The sequence below is a fragment of the Octopus sinensis genome, linkage group LG4 (genome assembly GCF_006345805.1).
Source record: "Octopus sinensis linkage group LG4, ASM634580v1, whole genome shotgun sequence".
Lineage (NCBI taxonomy): Eukaryota > Metazoa > Mollusca > Cephalopoda > Octopoda > Octopodidae > Octopus > Octopus sinensis.
The window spans coordinates 58289701-58315118 of NC_043000.1; the positions used below are offsets into that span (position 1 = coordinate 58289701).

Genomic DNA, 25418 nt, shown 5'->3' on the forward strand with positions numbered 1-25418 from the left:
GTTCTTGCAGAATTGAAGCCCATTCCTGATGCAGTTTTGCCTTCAGATTGTCAAGTGAAGCATGAGGAGTGCTCAAGACTCTCATCTCCAAAGTGGACCAAACAGAAAATTTCAATGGGTTGAGGACGGGGCTTCTTGAGGTCCATACATCCTTGAATATGATCAACAGAAAGTTTTTCTGAATTCAGTGTTGTGTCTGTTTGGAGCTGTGGGATGGTGCTGAATCCTGTTGGAGGATCCAATGTGTGCCTTGAAAGTACTAATTTGCCATGGAAGCACCTCAGCTTGTCACTAATGTATCGCTGGGTGTTAATTTTAACGAGGGGAGATCTTCCAGTGGTTGTCACAGCTGCCCAAACCATAAGTGACTGTGGATTTTGATGTTGATTTACAAGTCCACCCTTGACTGAACCAGATACACTCCAAAGTTGGTCATTCTAATGGTTTATTGTCCATTTAATGTCAAATTTCTTTTCATCAGTGAACCCCAAGTTGGGCAGCATGCCTTCAGCAATCTGATGCAAGATAAGATGACTTCTTTCTAGTCTCATAGCCTTATAATCCTGTCTGAGCTCATGATGGTAGATCATCTTGTAAGGGTTGGTCCTGACATCTTTCTTCAGCACTCAATAAATCGATGTTCGGCTTATTTTTGCTATAGCTACCAGTTTTCTGATGGAATGATGAGAATTTTGCCATAACTTTTCTCTGGTACTTTTGATAAACTGAGGTATCTGCACATTTCTTTTTGGCCAATTCCAGGTTGATCAGTTGTGGAACTAATCTCTTGAAATTTCCTGGCAATTTTCCAGGCTGTTGTTTGGTTAATTTTAAGCTTTTTTGCTATAGCTGTATTACTTTCACCTCCTTTGTAGAGAGTTATGATTGTATTTTAATCTATAAATTAATTTATAAATCTAGATTTATTTAGTCTGAAATAAAAAGACACACTTATCTTTTATAATGATGTATAATTTTCATATCTTATCATATTCATTGATAGTTATTAAAGCCTGAAACTTTGGTTGTCTTAATTTCAGGATACCTTGTATACTTATATGCACACACTTCCTTACTCTTTGTCCCTCTCAAATATACATGCAACATGCAGTACTTGTGTACATTTACATATACACATGCTTACAGACATACTTACATATACATGTATGCATACATGCATACGTCCATCTCAAAATACATCAGAGATGCATTATGAAGCAGAAGTCCACCAAAGTGTTCTATAAACTAGGTTTTGAGAAATATAAATTAATGTAATGATCTGTAGACTATCATTAATTAAAAAACAACTCAAAGCATATGTTTTAAATTTTTTTTCTTTTTTCAATTCAGTTTATCTATAGAACATATGTTCCCAACCTTTTTTTGCACCACAGACCAATGTTATACAAGCATTTTTCCATTGACCAGGAGATCACACATATACCAAAACACAAGTGCATAATACATATTTTAATTATTACATATATAATATATAGTTGCTGGGTTTTGGTTTGAAATTGGTGATGTAGTTTCTTTCATTATTGGTAAGAGAGTTGTAATGTTTTGAAACCAGGTTATTGACCGTCTTCATGATGTGGTGGTCTATGTTTGTAGGCATTTCACTGTAGAATGTTGTCCTTCAATTGGTCCTCAACTAAACCCCTGTAGTATTCAACATCTATTCTAACAATTGCACCCACTTTATCTGCTTGTTTAATGATGCATGTACAAACACGCACACACCCACACCCACATATAAGTGCATGCATGCACACACGTGTGCATACACACATGCATATAGATGAATGTGTGTGTGTATATATATATATATATATATATATATACACACATATATATATATACACATATATATATATATATATATATATATATATACACACACACATATTACATATATAATACCTGTATAATGCAGAATCACCCTACAGACAGCAATAGTCAATAAAACAGAAATACCAGGTTGAGTAAAAAGTAAGCACTGTTTTGAATCATCAAGGATTTGTACTGGATTTTTGCAGAGTTTTGAATTTTTTTAAACATGTTTTTGCAATTGTCTGATAATACAGACATAGACTTGCCCAAATGCATCAAGAAATTAACATTAATATTTTTTTCACCATTGTTACAATCATCTGAAATGAAACTGTCAAAACATGATATTCAAGCAATTTTGCTATTCAACTTCAAAAAAGGATGTAAAGCAGCTGAAACTGCTTGTGATATCAACAAAACTTTTGGTGAGGAAATGACCAGTGAATGGTCAACTTGAAAACGATTTCACCATGGAGACCTGAGCCTTGAAGATTATGAGCATAATGGACGTACATCTGTCATTGATGACGGTCAATTAAAGATTGTCATTGAGTAAGACCCACATAAAACCACTGAAGAACTGGCAAAAGAACTTCAAGTTAGCCAGAAAACTGCCTGCAACCATTTGCATGCGATTGGAAAATCAAAAATGCTCGACAAATAGGTACCACACAATTTGAATGAAAATCAGAAAATGCACAGATATGAAATTTGCTTGTCACTTCTTCTCCATAACCAGACCAATCCATTTCTCAACCATATTGTAACTTGTGGTGCAAAGTGGATTCTGTACAATAATAAAAAATGTCCTTCGCAGTGATTGGACCAAAATGAAGCACTGAAAACCTTCCTTAAACCCAAGCTCTTCAAAAAGAAGATTATGGTGACTGTTTGGTGGTGTGCTGCTGGACTCATCCACTGTAACTTCTGAAAACCCAGAAAAACCATTACTGCAGAAACATATTGCCATGAAATTGCCAAAATGAATGAAAAACTGCTACTCCTTCATCCTAGACTGGTCAACAGAAGAGGGCCAATCATTCTTCATGAAAATGCTCGACTACACGTTTCACTAATGACACTCCAGAAGTTGAGGAAACTTGGCTATGAAGTTCTTCCCCACCCAGCTTATTCCCCAGACCTTTCTCCTACTGACTACCACTTTTTCAAGCACCTTGGTGGATTCCTGTGAGAGAGGGAGTTAAAAAATGAAACTGATGCTGAAAGTGCAATTCAAAAGGTTCATCAGCTCCAGAACTCCAGATTTTTATGTTACCAGAATAAACAAACTTAGAATTCATTAGCAAAAATGAGTTGATTGTAATGGTACTTAATTTTAATGAATAAAAAATCCACATTGTTGAAATATATTGTGATGAATTTCATGCTTCAAAACGTTGCTCACTTTTTACTCAACCTGATGCAATTTAAAATTTTATTCTTTCTGTGCAGTCTGATGCCAAATGTTCCATGGCCCAGCAATGACTTGTGACCTGGTGGTTGAGAACCCTTGTTATGAACATCATACACACACACGCACGCACGCACGCGCGCACACATATATCAACAATTTTACCAAAACTTTTGTCAAACAAAAACATTTGACAAGACAATTAAGATAACAAAAGGTCTTTTATGCACTATGTGCTTGCTCAACACACCAAGTAGAGCAGCTAAAAAACAGGTTGCACACAGTAGATAATGTAGTCATAAATATACAAAAAGATAGAGTAATTAAGAATAGAATGCCTTTGATCTTAAGTTTTACTTAATTAGCACTACCCTAGGTGAAACAACAACAGTTGATAGGGCAATAAATCATGCAATGAAGCAAGTAGTCTACCTGGAAAACATGGGATTTTAGCTCTTCACAATGACTCTGGTTCTTGAGTGGTTTAGAGTTTGTGAGTGCAGCAGCACTTAGTTATTACCAGTGACCTGTAGTTTTCTGCTGCAGTCATCTAGTTACTGTCAATGTCTTGCATGCAATTCTCAGCTTCAAAATCTATTTCCTGGGAGTGGCTTCTCATTCTGTTACCACTTCTAATCATTGGTAGTGGCAGTAAACAATAATCTTCTGTAGTTTAATAAACTTTAATCACGTAGCTATCCTCCCAGCATATTGTGTGTGTGTGCACGCGCACATGTGTGTGTGGTGGATGGGTGTGCATTTTAGGGGGAGTTAGTGTTAAAGATGTTGTACACGTGGTTATGAGGTTGTGGATTTTGATTCCTTGTATGGATGATACATTGTCTCCTTAACAAGGTTCTTGATTTTTTATTGCTCCAGTTCACTCAACTGCAAAATGGGTACCAGCTGAATGAGTGCTTGTGCAGCTTTCTCTCCCTCCAACACTAAGTCAAGGGTGGGGTGGGCATGCCAAATGAGTGTCTGTTTTTTATTACATACACACACCTAAAATAGTTCGGGGAAGCATGATACATGCCTTAAGTCATACTCATTTGCAAGTGATAGCTGTAAAGTTAATTTGTTAGTAGAAATACTTGCAAATACAACATAACAACAGCTATTCCCTTATCGTCATTTTATATCAGTTTTACGTAACTGACATGGGTTGGGTCTTGTCATTTGTCAAAGCCAATATCATCTTACACAAACACATAGCCACTGAGAAAATTAGCCAGTTTTATTGCTGTGTATGCCTCATAGTATGGACTGGGTACATTTTATCATGTCACTGTGACTACAAAGATTGTGATATTCAAGAGAATGCACATGTATATATCTTTTATCTTTTATTTTTTATTTGTTATAGTCATTGGCTGCTACTGTGCTTGGGCACTGCCATGAAGGGTTTTAATCAAACAATTCAAACTCAGGCCATATTTATTTGAGTGGTGATCCTTTCTACTCTAGGCACAAGACCTGAAATTTTTTGGTTGATTACATCACCCCCAGTGCTTAACTAGTACTTATTGTGTTGGCTCTGAAAGGATGAAGGGCAAAGTGAACCATGGTGCAATTTGAACTCAGAACATAAAGCCAAAAGAAATTAAGAAATGTCCCAAAGGATTTTGTCCAGTACCCTAGTGATTTTGCCAGCTCACCACACACACACACGTATCACTTAATATACATAGTAGCTTAAATACAAGCTACTATTAGTTTCATGCTGTGAAAACAGTAAACTGGCAAATCTATACATCATACTTTGTGCTTCTGAGCAAACCTTCATGCTCAAATGCACAAAACAATAAGTCAGAAAAAATTAGACACTCATATACAAGGTGGTATCAAAAAGTTCCCAGACCAGATCTGTAGTATGCCAACAGATGGCAGCACATGATTGTGTGCAGTGAAAGCTAGCAGTGACCTTCATGAGGCAGTGTACTGTGTGACATCACTGTGTTTACTTTGTAAGTTGTAAAATTTGTGTTTTTGTTGTCACATGTACGCTGTAGCCTGTAATTTTTGTCATGGACAGGAAGATGGAACAAAGAGCCAATGTCAAATTTTGCATTAAACTCGGGAAGTCTGCTACAGGGACATTGAGCATGCTTTGGCAAGCTTATGGTAAAAAGCCAGTGGGTCATATGCAATGTTTCAAGTGGCATAGATGCTTTAAAATTAGAAAAATGTCACCAGTAGATGATGAATGATCTGGAAATCCTGCCTCAAATGATCTGGAAAACCTACCACAAATGTCACCCCCAGAAATGTGGAGAAAATTCATCAGCTTATGCATGAAGATTGTCAGAGGATAACATTAGTCAACACGATTTTTGGTGCCAAGAAACAGAATGCATTTTTTTAGCTAATTTGATGGTGCTGATTCCAAAAAATGATCTTATTTTTTCACAGTTAGCTATCGTTTTTGCTGTACTGAAATTGCTCGTTTTTGGAAAAAAGATCAATTTACAATCTTGGCTGGTCGCAAAATTTTGTTAAAAAAAGAACCCATGAATTTTCAGATTGGCTGAGCAATTTATGTCAGCCACCTGAAATAAACTATTTTTATAAGAAAAAGTGTGTTTCTGAGTCAAAACTTTTAAAATAGAAGTACCAAATTTTTCCAGTTTATTGCCAAAATTCAAATTAACTGATAAATTTTATCAGTAATACACTTTAGTAAACCTGATAATTAAGGTGACATCAAAAAAATGAAACCCTAAAATTTTCTGTTTGATATTCATAAATTTTATTCCTTTATTTTTATCCCTTCAATATGGAAGGAAGCCAAACACATTAAGAACTTTTGTTTTCACAGTTGGAAAAAAAACTCCAACTAAAGACATCCCAACTGAATGCACCTATTCCATTGTACATGATGAATATCATGAAAATGGTTTCACCATAACATCTGCCCTCCACACGGGATTACAAAGATACTAAGTAGAATCAGCATAATGACTCTTTCTGTCTTTTGTTATTGACAGTTTTGCAAGTCTTTCCATAGGACATTAGGAAAGATCTAATTACCTAACTGTGAACAAGCAAAGTGTAATGTAATTGTTCAACCAACTCATGTTCTTTTTTAATCATAGAGATAGATATCAAATGGCATGGCTTCAACTAGAGGATGCAAAAATGATCCCAACTTATTTTACTATACATGTGGCAAATTCACACTGAAAGCCAACAGGAAACCAATATCTGACTTTTATAAGAAAGCCTGTTGTGCTTACTTTCACGTCGAGCTTGGTGATCAGGACAAATCATGGACCCCTCACATTGTTTGCGAAAAACTCAAAGCAGGAGAGTTTGATGGTCCTGATATCAGGAAACTCATTAAGGATGATGAATTTGTTAATTCAATGAATGCCTTGGAATTATGTACTTATACATCGTTTGTTGACATGGTGAAAAACCTCTTAGGCAATCGCCAGGCCGAAAACTAAAGGAGTTAGTGGAAAAGCTGTTGAAAAGTCTTCAGGACATAGGTGTTAATATGAGTATTAAGGTTCATTTTTTTACATAGCCATCTAGATAAATTTCCAAATAATTGCAGTGATGTGAGTGATGAGTAAGGAGAATGATTTCATCAGGATATCCAAACAATAGAAGAGCACTACCAGGGACAGTGGTACAAATGAATGATGGCTGACTACTGCTAGAATGTCAAAAGGGACTTAAATAACATTGAACATGACAGACAATCAAGAAAGAGAAAATTTTTACTATGGTTCTTATGTTCACGAAGGTTTTATTTCTGCTGTTTATTTAATGATTTGATGAAAATACTTGTTGGTCTTGGTGTATTCAATCATGTTATTTTTAAAGACTTAGGATTTGATCGTTATTGCAAAAATAGTATTCCTCAATAAGCAGACCAATGTTTGTTGGTTTAAATATGAATTGAGAGGTTTCTATGATTTTACTTTGAGAAATATTGCCATCGATCAATATCAAATATACATAAAACAAATGAAAAAATGTGTTTTATTCCAAAAATGAAGCATTTCTGTACAGCAGAAATGGTAGCTAACCAAGAAAAAGTAAGATCATTTTCAGATTCAGCACCCTCAAATTAGCCAAAAATGATGTCTAGTGTCTCAACACCATTTCAAAATTTTTTTTTTGTTGACCAGTGTAATCGATGCTGTTTTGAAGTGTTTAAGGGAAGACATTCAGTGAAAGCAACTGGATCTGTGGAGTGTGAAGAATTGGATTCTTCACGGCAATGCACCCTGTCACTGAGCTCTACTCACTCATGAGTTTCTTACCAAAAACAACATGGTATCACTTCTGCACCCACCCTATTCACCAGATTTAGCATCTGCGGACCTCCATCTCTTCCCCAAGATGAAAATGCAGTTCAAAGGTTACTATTTTAACTCTGTTGTTGAGATCAAGAACAAATCGCAGAAGGTCCTCCACTCATGGAAAACGACTTTCAGGCCATATTCTAAGTGGCAGGAATGCTGGGATCAGTGAATTGCTGGGCAAGTTGACTATTTTGGAAGAGATGATGTTAAAACTTAAGTAAATAAATTAAACATAACTAGTTCAAAAACTTTTTGATACCACATCATATTTATCAGTAGAATGGGTACATTAACAAAAGTGTACTGTATTATAGATCCACTACTGCTGGGCTTACCAATTGGTTTCGCACATCAGGAAATCAGGTGATTATCTAACAACCACGCTCATCAGAGTTGGATGGTATGGAAATATTTGCAAATACAACATAGCAACCATACCAGCCAACTAATCTATTTGCATGTGTGTGTGTCTGTGTGTATATATGTGTCTATACATATATATGTGTGTGTGTGTGTGAGAGGCACCTCTGAATCTGTAAAATGGAAGACTCATTAGTTTTCTCAGTACAAATGTGTCACAGGTTTTTAAACTCTTGCAATTCACCTCTAGTTCTAAAAAACCAAACATTCCCTCTTTTTGCTCTGTTCAATTACTCAATCTTCTAGAAATAGCAGCCAAATCTCCCCCAAATCACATATTAAATAAAGAATACATAGGACAGTGTAGTTCTTTCTAGATAACCCTAAAATGATGGGAATATTTTCTATCAGAGCCTTGAGCTGACCAATGCTTTTGTAAGTTTGATAAATGGAAATTTTACAGAAACCTATGGTATGTGTGTGTATATGGCATGCATGTGGGGTGAGGGGTGCTTATGTGTCTTTTATCTTATATCTTTTGCTTGTTTCAGTCATTTGACTGTGGACATGCTAGGGCACCACCTTGAAGGGTTTTAGTCAAACAAATCAACCCCAGGACTTATTTTTTTAAAGCCTAGTACTTATTCTATCAGTCGCCTTTGCTGAACCACTAAGTTACAAAGACATAAATACACTACATTGGTTGTTAAGTGGTGGTGGTGGTGGACAAACACACACACACACACACACACACACACACACACAATATATATATATATATATATATATATATATATATATATATATATGACAGGCTTCTTTCAGTTTCTGTCTACCAAATTCACTCACAAGGCTTTGGTTGATCCAAGGTTATAGTAGAAGACACTTGCTCAAGGTGCCATACAGTTGGACTGAACCTGAAACCATGTGTTTGGGAAGCAAACTTTTTAAAATACAGCCATGCTTTACAAAGTTTCTCAAATGTAAATGTAGCTATAAATTATCACTCATACATTGATATATATATATGTGAGTGTGCGTGTGTCTGTGTGTGTGAGAAAGAGAGAGAGCGTGTGTGTGTTTGTTTGTGATGTGAAAGATATACTTTTCAATAAGAAAGTTGTTGATTAACTGGTGCATTAAACAAAATGAATTATTCTGCTCAAGTTGCAATCACGCCCTTGCCACTTTCTTCATCATATAAATGCAATGAGTCAGTGACTGGCCATTCGGAAGCCTGTAACCAACAACACTATTTTTCACAAAATGCAGGATATCTTTTATTTTTTCTTTTATCTTTGATTTGTTCCAGTTATTGGATGTGGCCATGCTGGGGCACCACCTTGAAGAGTTCAGTGCTTATTTTCTAAAGCTTGGCATTTATTCTGACTGGCTCTTTTTCCAAACCACTAACTTATGGGGACATAAAGAAACCAACTCCAGTGATCAAGCAGTTGTGAAACACATACACACACACATGCATATACACACACACACACGCGTGCACACATGCGTGCACACACACACACGCGTGTGCACACACACACACACACACGGCAAGCTTGTTTCAGTTGCCATCTACCAAATCTACTCACAAAGCTTTGGTTGTCCCCATGACTATACTAGGAAACAGTAGACCACGGGAGGATTCTACTGTCTACTGCAGGCACCTAAAGATCAGGTGTTGGCATTAAACTGGGAAATATATGAAACCTATCATCTAAATTTTCATTTGAACAAAAACAGCTAACAGTCACACAGACTTTTATTATTCTCTGTTAGAGCTAACAAATTTACCATTTCTTTGTCCAGGTTATTGAATCATAATGAAATTGATGTCCTGACCAGAAATGCTTTTGTCGGACTACCTTCTCTTCGAGAATTGTAAGTAAAACCAATTTCTTCTGTAGTTATTTTGTACATTAATCCTTTAGCATTTAAAGTAGCCATATCAGACCCCAAATTTCTATCTGTCTTATGTTCAAATTACCCTATGATGTCATTCTAAAAATAAATCATCACATCATCAAAATATCAAATGTACAAGATAATAAATGATTAACTTGAAATGATGTAAATTAATAAGTATTACACTGTGTAACATGACTTTTGTCTTTGAGTAGTAATTGTCATTTTCTATTTTGTTGCTCTTGGAAGGTATGAAAAGTGGCTAATATTTCCTTCTAACTTTGCTTTTATTGTATTTATTCAAACCCTAAAGAATCCCTCTCACCACATGGCAATGATATTCCCCCATAACTTCTGCTCATGATCAGATATGCATATATTGTCAGCCACCAAGGGACATGCTCAAGTGGTGAAGGTCAAGCAACTGACAAGCAAATCCATGGTATTCAGTAGAATATTTGCTCTAATGATATTTCTGCTACAGCAACTCAGCACTGAATCTGTGTGAAATGTAATGGAAAATAGGTCAGTTTCAAAACATTGATGTCCAGGTCACAAAAGCAAAGTTTGAAAGGAATAGTAGTAATTTCCTTTGATTTCTAGATAGAAGCAAATAGGGAGTAACACTTACTGAATGCTAAAGAGTTAAAGAGGTTTTCTTATTTCTTGTTTTGCACCTATTGATCAGTTTTAATATCTGATACAAAGAAGAAGTGACAAATCATTGGAAAATGTAATGTGTCAGATTGTCTCATTATTTTCTTAACATTATTTTCTTCTTAATTCTATGTCACTAATTATTAAATGCAAGAGGGTGTGGTTAAGAAGTTCACTTCATAACTGCATAGTTCTGAGTTTGATCCCACAGCAAGGAACAGATCTCAGATTTCTACCATAGCTTCAAATAACAAGTTAAATTTGGTAGATTGAAATGGCAAAAATTTATTAACTCTTAATTTCTTACCTTTGGATTTCAGATCTTCAGGATTTTTGTTGAGCTATCCTTGGCAATACATACACACACACATTCTTTATTCTTTTATTTTTTTTTTACTTGTTTCAGTCATTTGACTGCGGCCATGCAGTAGCACCACCTTTAGTCGAACAAATTGACCCCAGGACTTATTCTATATAAGCCTAGTACTTATTCTGTCAGTCTCTTTTGCTGAACTACTAAGTTATGGGGATGTAAACACATCAACATCAGTGTCAAGTAATGGGGGAGGGACAAACACACACACACACATTTATACAACGGGCTTCTATCAGTTTCTGTCTACCAAATCCATTTGCAAGGCCTTGGTTAGCCCAAGGCTATAGTAGAAGACACTTGCCCAAAGTTCCACACAGTAGGACTGAACCCAGAACCATGTGGCTGGGAGGCAAGCTTTTTACCACATAGCCACTCCTGCACCTAATATTAATATTTGTTTTTTATGCATATCATCACCGTCGTCATCATCATCTTCATCACTATCATCACTATCTAATATTCACTTATCCATACTTGCATGGGATCAGATGGACAATATATTTATATAGTAGTTGAGGGTGAATGCATTTTGCTCTATCAGACAGATTGGATGAAACACTGTCAAGGGTTTTCATCAGCTGCACAGCACAAGGGTAGTGAAGTCTGAAATTATGACATTCTTGTCAGTATTCCGTGGCTATATTATATACAAACATAAATAATTAATAATAGATATAATATGACTATAAATAGAAATTATATAAATATTTTCTTTTAATATCCATATTTAAGTAATTTAGCTTGTTAGTGACATGTGTGTAGATGGTGTGTGTGTGTGTGTGTGTGTGTGTGCGTGCATGTATATATATATATATATATAAAGTGCAATGGGTAAACTGTCACCATTTTATATTTTTAATTTCATGCATGTACATTGTTTGTTTTTGATTTTGTCAACTACACAGTATAGTAGGGTCAGTTCGGCACTGTCTGTGAGATAAGCAGCACCATGATGCAATTCTCTCTGCCAGAAATTTAGAAATGACATGTACTGCTTGGCATTCACACTGGAAGCTCCAATATGAACATTCCAGAGTGTTTGGGTGTCAATCTGAAGGCAGTGCAAATCTGAGGACATGTACCGAGAGTGATAAAAATCAAACATCCAGTCAACATCATGGTGTTTGGAGTGATCACTAGTGATGGCGACGTCATGCCTCCATTCATCTTCTCATCTCACATGGCCTCAGACTCAACATGGAGGCCTACATCAAGTGTCTGGAGGAAGTAGCACTATCTCCTGCTGGAAAACCCTATGTCTGGCAACAGGACTCTGCACCATGCCACACAAGCAGGAGAACCCAGTCATGGCTGTCAGACAATTTCTGTGACCACATCATTCCTAACATCTGGCCACCTAACTCCCCAGACTGTGACCCCTTGAGTCAACTGTGGGACACAGTTGAGTGAGAGACCAACAAAGCTCTTTGTAACACCAAAGATGAACTGAAGGCAAGGTTTATGGAAGCATTCACCAACTTAAATAAGGAGACCGTCCAGAAGAGTTGCAGGAGATTCCGAAGTCATTTGGCAACTGCGATTGAAGACAATGGCGATTTTATTGAATACATTTACTCTTTAATATTTCAAGATATTTTTATGTAAGTTTGGTAAATATATCTGTTAAAATGCATAATTTAGGCAACAGTTTCTTCACCACACACTACAAGTTGGTATCAAAAAGTTCATGGACTAGTTCTGTAGCTTGCCAACAGATGGCAGCACACAGTTGTATACACAGTGACACCTAGCAGTGACCTTCATGAGGCAGTGTGCTGAGTGACATTGTTGCGTTTACTTCGTAAGTTGTGAAATTTGTGTTTTTGTATTCATGTGTATGCTGTAGTCTATGACTTTTGTCATGGACAGGAAGCTGGAACAAAGAACCAACATGAAATTTTGCGTTAAACATGGGAAATATGCAACAGAGACATTGAGCATGCTTCAGCAAGCTTACAAGGATGAAGCAATGGGTCGTATGCAATATTTTGAGTGGCATGTGTGTGTGTGGGGGGGGGGGCTTCAAAATGGAAGAATGACCGTGGAAGACGATGACCAACCTGGAAGATCTGCCATGAGCATCACTCCCAGAAATGTGGAGAAAATTCATCAGCTTGTGCATGAGGATCATTGGAGGATAATGAATGATGATTTGAAGTATTTGCGGGAAGCCATTTGGTGAAAGCATCTGGATCTGTGAAGCATGAAGAATCACAACGACAATTCACCCTGTCACTGAGCTCTCCTCACTTGTGAGTTTGTAGCCAAAAACAACAAAATATCATTTCCACACCTACCCTATTCACCAGATTTAACACCTGTTGACTTCCCTCTCTTCTCCAAGATGAAAATGCAGCTCAAAAGTTGTTGTTTTATTACCATTGTTGAGATCCAGGTTAGTACCACATAAAGGCACACACTATATTCTGTAAAGTGGTTGGCATTAATAGAAACCACCAATAGAAACCATGCCAAAACAGACAAATGGAGCCCACACAGCTACCCAGCTGGCCAGCCCCCATCAAACAATCCAACCCATGCCAGCATGGAGAACAGACACTTAGAAATGGTGATGATGATGATGATGATGATGATGTTCTATTGTATTCTTATCAAGCATTAAACTAAAAACAATGTTATCAATTGTCTGTTGTTTCTAAGTTTCTTATTAATTTTTAAATATTATATGTGTGTATAATGAAACACACTCACACACACACACACCTACATATATGTGTGTGGCCATTAAATAATGATGTTAATGATATATATATATATATAGCTTTATTTTTAATGTGTTTCATTCATTGTACTATGATCCTTTAGTGGGGGAGCCTCCTTGAAGGGTTTTAGTTCAATAAAATGCCCTAGTACTTACGTTTTTTTTTTTTTTTCTTAAGCCAGTTACTTTTTCTATTGGCCACTTCTGCTGAACCATGAGTTACATAAATGTAAATAAACCAACAGTGGTTTTCAAGCAGTGGGTGAGTGTGTCTACAGACATAAGCTCAAACACACACACACACACACACACACACACAGGCATATATATATATATATATATATATATATATATACACACACAATGGGCTTCCACACAGTTTCCATCCACCAAATTCACAAAGTATTGACTGGCCTTAGACTATAGTAAAAGACACTTGCCCAAGGTGTTGTGCAGTGGGACTGAACTGAACCCCAAACTACATGGCTACAGAAACCATTACAATGCAGACCAGACTGTAGTAAAATCAGTCCTTTATAAATGATTTTTTAATTTTTGCTTTTGCTTTTTTTCTGAAGGTACTTATATCAAAATAGAATTACAACAATTCAAACTGGTACTTTCAATGAACTCAGAAATCTGGAACAATTGTAAGTTATATAACATTTCATTTCAATTTTATGTATATATATATCTTTTATACCATATTTTCTAGCATAAAAGTTGAATTTTTTCTGATCAAAATTTTCCGTCAAAAAAGATAGGTCAGCTTATTCACCAAGACAAGTTTGGAGGACCAAAAATTCCATATAAAATGCAACAGGACTTGGAAAGACAGTGATGATGTTTGAATGTTTATAGTACATATGATATGTCAACTGGTATGCCAGAAAATGTGATACATTTCCTGAATCCTCAGTTATTTCACACTAAGTTTTCACTGTTTTAATACTTTCATATCTTACTATGCTGCCACATGTTTCTATGTACACATATATAGCAGTGAATTCATAGCATTAAAGATTCTTCTTAAAGCATTCAAAAAAAAAACCCTGCATATATTAAGGATGATGTCTCAGGGTCACAGTTCAAAGTTGATTAAATATCTATATGTCTTGGTTCTAAGCAAGTAATGGGCAAGCCATGGTCCATGGAACTTTCTGAATGGCACATCAATGAAAAATTACCTTGAATCTTTTAGTAGTGTGGCCTGTCTGATGGTCCATGTCTCATGTGGCCCATTTTGGGAAAAATATTACCCATACCCATTCTAAGCAAACCATTTCTTATATCACAGGAATTGTAGAACTGGTTTTTAGCTATAATTTCTATTGAATTTTGTGGATGACAGGTAAAGATAATGATTCATTAGAGGTTGTTTTTTTGTTTAGTCCAAGATTAGTTCTGACCAAATAGACTAATGGTCAAACATATTCCAGCTGTGAATATCCTCATTTTTTTTCAGACATTTGTATCTAGTATTATATTTTTCAATCTGTTTTTAAATTTCTAAGATAATAGGGTATGATATACAGCAGAATTGGTTACTATTTCTAGCTGTTTGAACAACCACGTGGAAAGCCTTTCATTCAGTGATGTAGCAAGGGTTCTCAGCACATGGGTTCAAAGAAAATTTTGGCACTTCCTTCTTGGTTAACAAGCATAAGCTAGAGGAAATTTTATGCCCTTTCACATCTGCACCTGGGAGTGACAGAACCTTTTGTTCCTCACATTGCTATATCTCTGTCTTCATTGACTTTTTGTCACAGCTTTTTCCAGCTGGAGGAAATTACTTCAGCACTGCACACTGTGCTTCCATTGCTTACAACAGAGGAATTGTATTGTCCATGGTAAACTGTCCTTTTAAACATTAGACTATTGAGGTGTTAATGAAGGTCTGCTTTCAGTCTGTCTTCCAGACAGGACCCACAAAAATGGTTTATCTTTTGACTTTTCTTGGTTGATGGAAAATTTTCATCTTAATATTGCAAGCTAACAGAAAAGTTGTCAATAGTGCAATAACATCCTCCCTCCATGAGATGAAAAATTGGGTATGAAGTGGGGTTGCTGTTGTAAAAGAACACAAAACCTCCCCTTGCTTATTATGCTTGTTAATTAAAGTGAGGGCACCAAAACGTTTTTGTCCCAGGGTCCTGAGAATCCTTGCTGCCAACCTCCACCAAATAACACAGAGAAAGAAGTAAGCTGCTGGAAGATGGAAATCTCAGCACAATTTCAGTCCCTAATATAACCGTTTTGCTTTGCTTTAATGAGTACATCACTAGTTTACTTGAGAAAGTTATTAAAATCACAATATCACATTTCATCTCTTCTTAGAAACACAAAGTCTTGTGCATAGTCAAAAGAAACTAATGAAACATGGTGCTCCTGTTTACTACATTTAACTGACCCTCTCTATGAAACCTATTTACTGCTAAGAAGTCTGAGACATTGACAGTTTAGAGTATTTGTCAGAGCCTGACCAAAGTAACAATAATGGGTTACAAACTATATATCCTTTACAGTTAAATAAGAAACCACAATACAGCCATTAGTTTTTATAGATGTTTTACTCCAGGACAAATATGACTGAGCAAACCTATGTTCAAAAGTGTTCTACCTATGACCATCACATTTTTGTAAATCTAGTTCTGTATTGTCCAACATGCACTTCTTGAAACTGTAAGATGTGGTTTTAGGAAATTTGGTTGCTGTTTCTTAAAGACCATGTGACCATATGAAGGTCCCTTATTGACATGCCCTTGCTTTTTGAGACAGTAAGATGTGACTTCATGAAATTTGGTTGTTATTTCTAACAGGTTGTACCCATATGAGGCTCCCTTTTTGACACATATGGCCATTAGATGTCTTTAATGGAGCCTATTTTGTAGCTAGAAATCAGAGCAAGTCTCTGATTAGAGCATCTTCCAGTCTAGAAAAACTCACAAAGGACATAACACTACTATTCTTCAGACCAATAAAAAATATCACTTTCATTTCAAACCTCTTTCAAAAAATCCATATTTATTTCATTCTCTTTGAGAAAATATCTGATGATTTCCTTTTTATTTCTTTGCAGATATTTGCAAAATAATTCCATTAAAACCTTACCTGCTGGAGTTTTTGATGGACTTCCAAAGTTACGTAAGGTGTAAGTAAACTTTTGTTCATTTATTAGATGTACACTTTTCAAAGCTGGTATAGGTTTGCGAAGGTTGGGCAAAGATATATTGAGGCAGTTTTTCTACAGCCAAATGGCTTTCTTATTGCTAAACCTTATTTGTTTCTCATGTAAAGAATTTCACAAATGCAAAGTTACAGGGTGTTGTGTTCACAAGGATTGTAAACATGACATGACCATTTCGTTCAAATGACGTCTATCCAGAGCACACAAAATGTAAGGATTGCTTTGCATGTGTGCATGTACACACACACACTGACACACACACACACACATATACATACACACAAATTCATATACATAACTATATGTGTGTGTGTATATATATATATATATATATATTGTTGTGCAAGATTTTTTATGTGAGATCGTGTGTTGAAATATATTGTTGTATTTAGGAATGGTCATTTTGCCAGTTTAGCCAATAAAAACACACGCACTATATATTTGGTGTTACTTTGCTTCAGCGTTATTTATTTTTTACATTAATCTTAATCTTATTTTGGCCAGAGTTCTTTCGTCACACTCCTGTGACTGCATCAGTGGTCCTTTGCTTTCTTCTTTCTTATTTGTGTGTCTTTCCTTACTAACCGTCAGCCATTTTGTATTTCTGTTGTATGTATCTTCACTTGCACATGCGTATATCTCTATGTGCATCTATGTTTAGTTAGTGTGTGTGTAGGAGGGGGGAATGCCTGTAATATTTGTATCTTCTGTTTATATATGTTCATGTAATTTGTTTTTGTTTTTGTTTATTCTTATTTTGTTCATGTTTACACCCACTTATTATTATTATTATTATTATTATTATTATTATTATTATTATTATCATTATTATTATTATTATGTATGCATGTATGTATGTATGTATAACAACAATAATAGTAATAATAAAATAAATAAATTAATTAAAATTTAAAAAATGAAAAATTTAAAAAATGTATATAGTTATTTACTTCCATTTGTTTATTTATCTGTATTTTATTTTATTATGTTTTCAGTTTTGTTTATATTGTAACCAGTTTATGGGGATCCTCTTCTGTCATATGTTGTGGTGTGTGCTAGTGTTCCATTCCAGTTTCCTATTCAGGCTAGGTTTATCTTCTATTATGTGTGTAGCTTCTGTAATTTGTCTGATTGTTGCATCTGTTCTATGTGTGGACAAGATTTTAACTTCTATGTTGTTGATTGAGCCTCCGTGTTCCTGCTCGGCGTGTTGGTACATAACCGATGAGCTCTTTCCTTCCTTAAGTTCTCTCCAATGTTCATTTACCCGCTCTCCTATGTTTCGTGCCGTTTCCCCTACATATGTCGTTGTCTTGTTACTGCATCGTCCCTCTATACATCTTATACTATAGACTACATTTCTGGCTTTACAGTTTGTTTGTGGGCTAAATCTACACAGCACAGTACCTATCCATACAGGGGGTTCTTAACTGGTACTTAATTTATCGACCCCGAATGGATGAAAGGCAAAGTCGACCTCGGCGGAATTTGAACTCACAACGTAACGGCAGACGAAATACCGCTAAGCATTTCGCCCGGCGTGCTAACGTTTCTGCCAGCTCGCCACCAAGCAAGCATCATACCACACAGCCACTCCTGTGCTATATAATATATATATAATATACAAAGTATGGGTGTTTAGTTCACAGGTGATCTAAACGATTAGGTATGCTAGGTATGTGTTGTAACAGATTACTAAGGCTCCAAGGTTATAGCTGGGACAATAGTTATGGAACCATTGCAGATTTCCAATGCAGTGGATATGTAATTGTTAAAGAGGATAACAAATATTAAGGCACGGCAAACATCTGAAGTCGTTTATAATATTATTGTTGGAAAAAACTCAGTCTTACATCTGATTCTGTATGGGATATTCCGTCATCAGAGACAAATTGAGAAAAATAAGGAAAATGAGTATGGTATATATTAATGAGATGACGGCATAGAGGAAGGGTGTAAAAGAATAAGGAGATGAAGGGAAAGAAGAAAAAAGATGCATAAAGTTCATAGTTCAACTTTCTGATGTTGTAGAAACAACAGCATAAGTGCTTAGGTGTGCTCCTGCATAGATCCATGTGGGTTAAAATCTTGATATTGTAAACATCCAGAGAAAAAAAGACATGAGTATATCAACGTTCAGAAAATGGCTGTATGGTAAGTAGATTGCTTACCAACCACATGGTTCTGGGTTCAGTCCCATTGTATGGCACATTGGGCAAGTGTCTTCTGCTATAGCCTTGGGCCAACCAAAGCCTTCTGAATTGATTTGGTAGACAGAAACTGAAAGAAGCCTGTCATATATATGTGTGTGTGTGTGTGTGCTTGTGTGTGTGTGTGTGTGTGTCTTTGTGTGTGTGTGTGTCTCTTTGTGTGTCTATGTTTGTCCTCCCACCATAGCTTGACAACTGATGCTGGTGTGTTTACATTCCCATCACTTAGCAGTTCGACAAAAGAGACCAATAGAATAAGCACTAGGCTTACAAAGAATAAGTCCTGGGGGTGATTTGTTTGACTAAAGGTGGTGCTCCAGCATGGCCACAGTCAAATAACTGAAACAAGTAAAAGAATAAAAGAATGAAAGAATATAAAGAACAGTATGGAGCAAGAAAACATAAGAAAACAGAAAGTGTCACTGAAGAGGTCACAGATGTGTGACAAAAGATTTCTGGATAATAGACATGGAGACATAAATAAACTATGGAGACATAAGTACACCAACACCAGTCATCAAGCAGTGACAGGGGGGACAAACACAGATACAAAGACAAACACACATAGATTATATACACATATATATATGTATACACAACAGGCTGCTTTCAGTTTCCATCTACCAAATCCGCTTCAAGGATTGAATCAACGCAAAGCTATAGTCAAAGACACTTGTCAAAGGTAGCATGCAATGGAACTGAACCTGGAACCATGTGGTTCAGAAGCAAGCTTCTTAACACACAGGCATGCCAGCACCTGATAAAATATTTAGTAATTTTTTAGTCTTCCAGATTGTCAAACCACATCATTACCAAAGAAATGAAAGTACCACTGTGCTCAGAAAAATAATTCTCTCAAATTACACTGTGACATTTAAAAAAAAATAATAAAGTGGGTAGCAGGAACAGACACACTGAACAATGTAGTCTTAGCTATATGAAAATATAAGATGGTCAATGACTGAAATACTCCTGATCATGGGTCAGCCTGAACAGAAACAATGAGATTAAACAACATCAAGAATAATTTCTGTATATAAAGTAGCAATTATTGGTACAGAAACTTCATTTTTTACAGCTGATACAATTTTACAATTCATTGAGAACATAAAAATGTGTAATACTTGTATGAATATTAAGTAATAACATCTCAATTTAAGTTTTTCTTGCAGTTTTGTAGTTATGTCAACTATTGTTATTATGACTTGGATATATCTTAAAGCGTAGATCACAAACAATATTTTATTCTCATTATCTATACATGAAATTTTCTTTCATATGCCTATGTGGGGGTATGTGTGTGTGTGTGTATATTAATAGTTATCGCCATACTAATATGGTAGTCTATAAATATAAATATATTCATATATACATATACATGTATATATATATAATTTTAATCTTATTATTTCTTAAATTCAGTCTGAACAATACTTTGTGATATTCAAAATGTATCTGTATTGATCTTAAAATTCTTCCTTCTTCTGTGGTGCTCTCAGAAGTAGAGTCTGTTAGTATCACAGTATGTGTGCAAATTGCCAGTTGCTCATATCAATACAGTGGATTTCCTGTAAAGTCCACTTAAGTATTCTAAATTTTACTACTACTACTACTACTACTACTGCTACTACTACTACTGCTACTGCTGCTGCTGCTGCTTCTGTTGCTACTGCAACACATGCATTGCAATGTCTGTAAAAAGCTCAGGCTATTATAATTTTCAAGTTTTTGACAAGTGTGTCTATCCACAGGGTTAATACATCAATATGTTACCATCAATACAAAGATTGCTGTCATTGCTAGGAACAGAGAATGGGTAGGCCATTGATGTTGATATTGATCTTTAAATTGCAATATTCTCTACTGTCTACTATTAAAATATAAGGACATTTTTCTAAACGAATTTTTTCCTGAAGTTTCATGTTATAGTCAAAATTCTTTGTCATTTATCAGTATAGCTACTTTAACTCTTTTGTTACCATATTCCTGATAATATACACAACTATCATTTCAAATAATTTTGAAAGTAATAAAGAATTTAATAAAATAACTTTTTCATCATAAAGCTGATATTGGGAACTTAAATTAACATAAAATTTCAATTGAAGGTTTTAATGTAGATGTGTTTATAAGAGCAAGTTTGAAAGATAGAACCAGTTGGCAGTCTTGACCAAGTTAGTATCAAAGGGGTTAAAGTTCGCTTTAAAAAGAAAGACGCATCAGTCCATAGATTCATGAAATAAAATTACTAGTGTGTTACTTTAATGGTAAAATAATTACTATATAGATTATGAAGGCTGGGTGTAAAGTTCATAGGCTGACCAAGATACTCTCATGGAATGTAACCAAGTGAGGTTTACTTTTCAACATAGACCCCTTGCGGTTCACACATTTCTTCTGATCAAGTGTCAGAAGATGTGGCACCTATTGTGCAGAAACTTTCATCATGCCAAGTCCAGTGAGCAGAATATTTTCAATTCTCTCACATGATACTTATAGGCTATTTGATTTATAGTCAACCTCCTGTCATCCCCCAGCATGTGATGCACATGATCAATGTTTCTCTCAGTGGTGGCAGTTGGAAGACAATCAGGCCTTGGGTCATCTTCAAGACTCTTTGTTCCTCTCTTAAATTCAGCCGTCCACTTTTGCCCTGTTGATAAAGCTGGAGTGCCATCCTCTAATGTAACAACCATGTCAGCATGAATGTCCTTGGGGACTAAACCTTTTTTTTCTGCAGGTACTTGGTAACACTATGGCACCAAATTTTGTCCGTTTTCAAGAGAAGTTGCTACTTGTTATTTTTGAAGTCTTCTTTGAACAGTCAGATGTCAGTTTTCATACAAGGAAAGAAACAATGCAGTTATTAATAAGAAGAATTGAAATTAATGCCTGTAAGATTGCACAGCTCTAGCATCACACCTTCATAGTCAGCCTGTGAACTTTTCTGCCCACCCACGTATATTTCATTAATATATTTCTTTTGTAAGTCTTCTAAGATCAAAAACAACTGCTGAAAATGGTATTTCTTTTGTAAGGATGATTAACCCTTTCATTACTGTATTTATTTTGAGATGCTCTGTGTTTCTTTCAATTACTTTAAATAGAATTTAGTAAAATAACTTGGTTATCATTCAGCTAGTATTAGGAGCATAAATTGTGACTAAACAAGACATTTGTACTCAGAGCCAGAGCCAGTTTCAGCTGGGTTGGTAACGAAAGGGTTAACAAAGATATATTATCGAGCTTTTAGTGGCAACAGCAAATACAGTAGGTACTTTTACAAGGTTTAAGGATTGTAGTTACTTATTCCAGCTCTTTCAAAGAGATAACTGATTTCTAACTTCTATCTATTACTTGTTTCATTCAGGACACTGCCTTTGAGGATTTAGATGAACAGATTTACCTGAGTACTTATTTTTTAAAGTCTGGTACTTATTCTGTTGGTTTCATATATATATATATATATATATATATATATATATATATATATTTGTATCTTCCGCATAGTTTCCATCTAATAAATTCATTCATTAGGCATTGGTCATCCCAGGGCTTGTTGGAGAAGACACTTGCCCAAGTTGCTACTCCGTGGGACTGAACCTGAAACCATAAGGTTGCAAAGTGAGTTTCTTAACCACATAGCCATACTTGCACTTATATGAAACCTTGTTTTATAATCAAACCATGATACAAATAGTTTCCTGAAATTATATCACAATAATGTTCTTATTTACACAAAGCACACAAATTTAAACTAATCTGAATAAAAAGAATGGTTCCCATCAGATTGAATCAATATAACATGCTTGGTGGTTACTTTATCAACTGCAGAAGAATAGAAGTCAGAACTGATCCTGGTACAGTTTGAACTCAAAATATAGAGAAATTAAAAATAAACTGTTAATTATATAGTCTAATGACTTGCCATTTTTAGCATTCCACTAGCTTAATTTTTTTCTTATAATTATAATAAATCTAATGTTATTGTCAGTTCAGATATGCTTGTGGCACATTTGGACTCATAAACAAGCCATTCTCTGTGTTTAAACATGCCCCAAGCATATTTGAACTGGTAATAACATTGCATTTATACAAAGTGCTTCTACTTCGTAATATAATAATCCTATCTCAATCTCATGTATGTATAGCTACATAGATATATTCATCCAATGCACTTTGCTTTTTGTTTTTATGCAGGATCTATTTTATGTATTTAGTAGCAAAAATATATTTTCAGTATTTAAGTAACCTTCAGCAATAAATAAATAAATAAATAACAAATAAACTTCCAGTTGTCTTTACATATCTTATTTATTTTAATGTGTTCCCCTGTATTGCACAAGTTGCTTACCTCTATCAACTGGCTGTCAAATTGCTTTGTTTCTATTTTACCATCTGCTTTGAAAAACTGTATTGTGAGTATAGTGGTAAATAAATAGTAAAAGAAGTATATAGAATGCAAGGAAGAGAAGGAGCTTACATAGTAGCTTTGTATATTGAGAGGTTGGTTATGCATTCCTTGAAACAATGTTATTTTTGTAATAAAGTTATGTTTATAATTGATGCGTTCATATCCAGCAACAACAAAATTAAAAGAAAACATTGAGAATGAGTTCATTTGTACTATAAAAACAGCATACTCTTTACTCTTTTACTTGTTTCAGTCATTTGACTGCAGCCATGCTGGAGCACCGCCTTTAGTCAAGCAAATCGACCCCGGGACTTATTCTTTGTAAGCCTAGTACTTATTCTATCGGTCTCTTTTGCCAAACCACTAAGTTACAGGGACGTAAACACACCACCGTCGTTTGTCAAGCAATGCTAGGGGGACAAACACAGACACACAAACACACACACACACATATATATATATATATACATATATATGACAGGCTTCTTTCAGTTTCCGTCTACCAAATCCACTCACAAGGCATTGGTCAGTCCGGGGCTATAGCAGAAGACACTTGCCCAAGATGCCACGCAGTGGGACTGAACCCGGAACCATGTGTTTGGTAAGCAAGCTACTTACCACACAGCCACTCCTTTTTCAACACCTTCAATATGAGATAAAATTTCATTTTATATACAAAATTAATTTATATGGCATTCTTATTTTTATATTGCAGTAATTTGCAGGGGAATCCATTGGTATGTGACTGCAAGTTGAAATGGTTGTCAGATAAATTGAGGTTACTGGGGGACAGGTCAAATGTCACCTGTGAATTACCTCTCAGTGTTTCAGGACAATTAGTGAGTGAACTTTCTCCTGATCAGTTTCTATGTCGTAAGTATGCTAATTTACTTCCTACAATCAGTTAATTTAAGACAGAAGTAGTAGGCCATCTTTCACAAGTTTTATAAGCATTATTAAATTAGTGTGTAGTAATATAAGGGAAAATTTAATGCAAGCATTTGAGAGATTTGGTGGGTAAAGGTTTGCCAATTAAACATATTTTTTTATTATTGCACTTCAGGTAGTGTCTTTGACATTATATGCATATCTTTAACACTGAGGTTTTATTAATTTAAAGTTGATACTAGGTTATTGGGAAGCTGTCACCATTATAATTATTTCACATTAATGTCAAGTGAACATTATGTATGCTGATAAGATATGAAAATGGCTGTATTAAATCTGTATTGGACTACAATTCTTGTTTTGTATTCAAAACTACTACAAGGTTCTTGAATTCAAATCTATTTAAGCAGTATATTTAATTCTGTATACCAAGCTGCCTGGCATGTGTGTGTGTGTATCAGATTTTTAAAGATATCACCTGTAGTAGATATCACATATAATCACAATTTAGAAATGGATTTTACTACTTATTAACCATCTTGGCTTTGGAAAAAATCAATGTTATGTTTTTTTGTTGGGGTGTCTGTTCAAATAAGTGGTTTTCAACCATTTTTCATCTATGAACCCCTTTGATTACTATTTTATTCTGGTGCCCCCCCCCCCCCCAGCCATTCAATGTTTGGAAACTAGTTTTATAGATACTTCTTTTAAAATTCATATTTTGTTGTGTACTCATTCATTTGTATAGGTTGAACTTTGTAAAACGTTTGTGAAAGAAATCTAGCTGCATCATGCAATAAATACATCTAAATACAGACTGGACAAAATAATGGAAATACCCAGCAGCATAGCATCTTAACTTTGAAATATCTATATAACCGTCAAAAGCTTGTTTATTTTTATGTCTTTTTTTATTATTATTAGTGTTGCTTTATATGTTTTGCTAAAATTGCTGTTTCTTTTCAGATATCATCAGAAAAAGGTAATCAAAATTCATTAAAATGACAGATCTATCAGACTTTCAAAGAGGTCAAATTCTTGGTGCTCATATAGCAGGCACTAGTGATATAAAAACAGCCGAAATGTTTGGTGTATCAAGAAGTACTGTCTCGAATGTAATGACAGCCTTTGAGAAA

At 35.3% G+C, this 25418-nt stretch overlaps 1 protein-coding gene across 1 annotated transcript in view; it reads left to right on the forward strand.

Moving 5' to 3' along the window:
- Nucleotides 1-25418, forward strand: part of LOC115210405 (peroxidasin) — a 144217-nt gene that overhangs the window by 60948 nt on the left and 57851 nt on the right. The window contains exons 3-6 of the mRNA XM_029779001.2: nt 9733-9804; nt 14162-14233; nt 16663-16734; nt 24110-24267. Coding sequence (XP_029634861.1) covers nt 9733-9804; nt 14162-14233; nt 16663-16734; nt 24110-24267 — 374 coding nt within the window. The remainder of the gene's footprint in view (nt 1-9732; nt 9805-14161; nt 14234-16662; nt 16735-24109; nt 24268-25418) is intronic.